We start from the raw sequence: 1,659 nt of genomic DNA, 5'->3' as shown, positions 1-1,659 counted from the left end.
CCCCCCCCCCCCCCCCCCCCCAGGTACAGGGCAGCCGTCACGAAGAAAAGGATTTGTGTGATTCTGGGGCTCTGCTGGCTCGTGTCCATGCTAGTGGGGCTGGTCCCCATGCTGGGGTGGAACAAGCACACAGGCAGCTCCAGCTACATCGAGTGTCACTACCTGGCTGTGATGAGAATGGATTATGTGGTGTATTTCAGCTTCTTTGCCTGGATCCTCCTTCCCTTGCTCATCATGTGTGCCCTCTATGCTGAGATTTTCTGCATCATGTGGATAAAATTCAGCCCAAGCTCAGCAAGTCCTCCAGGAGGAGGAAGAGTTTGTGGAAAGGAATATAAAATGGCCAAGTATCTGGCCCTCATCCTCTTCTTGTTTGCAGTGTCTTGGCTGCCTCTGGGCATCCTGAACTGTGTTTCCTACTTCTGCCCCTCCTGTGCCATCCCGCAGCCTCTGACGTACCTGGGCATCCTGCTGTCTCACGCCAACTCAGCCATGAACCCCATCGTCTATGCCTTCAAAATAGAGAAGTTCAAAGAAACATACGCTTTCATTCTGAGGACTTACATCCTGCTCCAGAAGTCGGAGTCGGTTCTTCCCAGCACGGAGCACACAGCAGAGCAGCTGGAAATGAGCAGCATCTGAGCTCTGCCCCGTGTGTCCGTCTGTCTGGGCTGGACACAGCAACTGAAACAGTGTGGGAGCAAGGGGAGCGGGGTGGGAATGGCACAGACACCAACACAGGTGTCAGCAGTTGTGTGTATATGTCTCTGCTCAGCTAGTTAAGCTCTGGGCAGTGCAACGCTGAGTCTGTTCTAGCTGACTGCCAGCCAAAGAAACTCCTTTGCATTTCTGAGGTGAAAGGTGGGAGAGGTTTGGAACAGTGGCAGCTGGAGGAGGGAGCGCGGGGTGCAGGGGGGAGGTTAACGTCGCTCGTGCTTACGGGTGTTTTGCTCTGTTATAAAAAGCATTCATGTGCTCTGATGAGATGTGGGCTCTTGTCACCCCCTGGGTACCCATTTCCCCAGGCTCAGCCCTCACTCTTGGGCTGGCCCAAGTGTTTCTGCAGCTGCAGGATGAGCTGGGGCAGGAGCTGCCTCTGCAGAAGCTCCGACTGATGGTGCGAGGCTCCTGCCTGCAGCCCAGGAACGCGGCTGGCTCTCACAGGTTGACAGGAGAGCTGGCATTAGCCTTTGGCACAGCTTCTGCCCCTGCTAACAGCTCTTCCTTTAAGAGTATTTGCTTTGTCTTTTCAGCTCTATTTAAGGAAACTGTTTCTGAAATTGGTGGAGCTACAAAGAAATGCTCTGGCATGTTGCCACAGAACAAACGTCTCTCTAAATGCTGAGGTACTACGGGATCTAACAAGAAGCCAGACCCAGGCTGCCAGATTTCTGGCTACACAAAGAGCAGCACAGCAAAATGCACTCAAGAGGAGCTGGGGCTCAGAAGCCAGCAAAGTGCTTCATAGTCCCAAAATGCTCTGACCTGGCTCAACAGGGCAGCAGCACCCACTGGTGGAGAGGTGCTTTGGGACGGAAGGAAAACCAGCAGCCTTTGTGCAAGGGTTTGTTTGCACCAGCCCATGACGCTTAATAGCATTAGATCTTCCCAAAGGTTTCTCTTAGGAGGCAGATGGTTTCCCCTGGGGACACTGTCTAA

General features: G+C 53.5%; 1 protein-coding gene across 1 annotated transcript in view; it reads left to right on the top strand.

Moving 5' to 3' along the window:
* Window positions 1–642, top strand: part of LOC104523291 (adenosine receptor A3) — a 1,551-nt gene extending 909 nt beyond the window's left edge. The window contains exon 2 of the mRNA XM_010165826.1: window positions 24–642. Within this exon, the coding sequence (XP_010164128.1) occupies window positions 24–642 (619 nt within the window). The remainder of the gene's footprint in view (window positions 1–23) is intronic.
* The last annotated feature ends 1,017 nt before the right edge of the window (window positions 643–1,659 follow it).

The sequence above is a fragment of the Antrostomus carolinensis genome, unplaced genomic scaffold (genome assembly GCF_000700745.2).
Source record: "Antrostomus carolinensis isolate BGI_N321 unplaced genomic scaffold, ASM70074v2 scaffold7604, whole genome shotgun sequence".
Classification (NCBI taxonomy): domain Eukaryota; kingdom Metazoa; phylum Chordata; class Aves; order Caprimulgiformes; family Caprimulgidae; genus Antrostomus; species Antrostomus carolinensis.
The sequence above is the reverse complement of the archived record's forward strand: the minus strand, read 5'-3'. Positions and strand labels throughout refer to the sequence as shown.